The 1,218-nt window shown below is 45.5% G+C and overlaps 1 protein-coding gene across 1 annotated transcript in view; it reads left to right on the forward strand.

Annotated features, from left to right (window-relative positions):
- Nucleotides 1–1,208, forward strand: part of LOC113475725 — a gene marked incomplete at its 3' end in the record, with an annotated part of 3,662 nt that extends 2,454 nt beyond the window's left edge. The window contains exon 2 of the mRNA XM_026840369.1: nt 1,169–1,208. Coding sequence (XP_026696170.1) covers nt 1,169–1,208 — 40 coding nt within the window. The remainder of the gene's footprint in view (nt 1–1,168) is intronic.
- Between the last annotated feature and the right edge of the window lie 10 nt (nt 1,209–1,218).

Here is a 1,218-nt window from a genome sequence, read left to right on the forward strand (position 1 = left end):
ACATCATTTGTTTGGGGAACTGGGACAACCGCTGGAATACTGGGGTTGGATTTTCTAAAAGACCACGGCAGTGTTGTAGACACGGAAAGCGGAACGATCTTTATTGACCAAAAGTTAGTCCTTTTAAACACGAATAAGTCTATTCCATTTTTATGAACTTTTTCCGAATAAAACACTTGACCCTTGTTATGTTGATTTAAAAGTTGCTAACGGGGTCCCGTTAATTACGACAGGGTCGTCTCACATTCGTTTTTTTGTAAATGGATCAGAGCTCGCACATTCATTTGTTGTGGGGGAGCTGGGACACACCGCGGGAATATTGGGGTTGGATTTTCTAAAAGACCACGGCAGTGTTGTAGACACGAAAAGCGGAACGATCTTTATTGACCAAAAGTTAGTCCTTTTAAACACGAATAAGTCTATTCCTTTTCGTAAAGTTTTAGTATCCCGAGAAGTTGTGGTTCCTGCTCGGTGTCAAATGGTTGTGGCTGCGTATTGGGTTGGCGGGTTGGATGTCGAAACCGGTTATTTTGAACCCTCGTATAAGTTTTTCGGGAAGGAGGGCCCTGTGTGTGTTACGCCGGGAGTGGTGAATGCAGCAAGTGAAAGGACCGGGGTTCTGGTTGCAAATCTGTCTACGGAGGAAGTAAAATTTAACGCGGATTTGACAATCGGATTCCTCCGTGCAATACGAGAGGTTCCTCCGTCAATGGATACGGGGGTATTGCATCGGTAGCGGCCACGTCGGTAGAGAAAGGGCGCTTACCCACCCATTTAACGCAGTTGCTCGATGGCGTGTCCTCGAAATTATCTGCTAGGGGACTGCGAGATTTTAGGACACTTCTAATCGAATTTCAACATGTATTTGATGCTTAGATTTTCTCGGGGGTTCGAAATGGTTTAGCACACTGGACTTGGAATGTGGTTATTGGCAAGTAAAGCTCGATCCGAACGCCAAGGAGAAAACTGCGTTCTCAATACCTGGCCACGGGCTGTATCAATTTCGGGTACTGCCGTTTGGATTATGCAATGCGCCCGCAACTTTTGAACGGTGGAGCAAGTGCTAAGAACGGTGATTCACAAGTGCTGCTTAGTATACCTAGATGATGTTGTTGTTTTCGGACAAGGCGTCTCCAGCCACCTTAATAACCTTCGTTCTGTTTTCCAGTGTATCGAGAGAGCTGGTCTGCGGTTAAAAGCTAAGAAGTGTAAATTGTT

This window comes from Ciona intestinalis, unplaced genomic scaffold (genome assembly GCF_000224145.3).
Source record: "Ciona intestinalis unplaced genomic scaffold, KH HT001225.1, whole genome shotgun sequence".
NCBI lineage: Eukaryota > Metazoa > Chordata > Ascidiacea > Phlebobranchia > Cionidae > Ciona > Ciona intestinalis.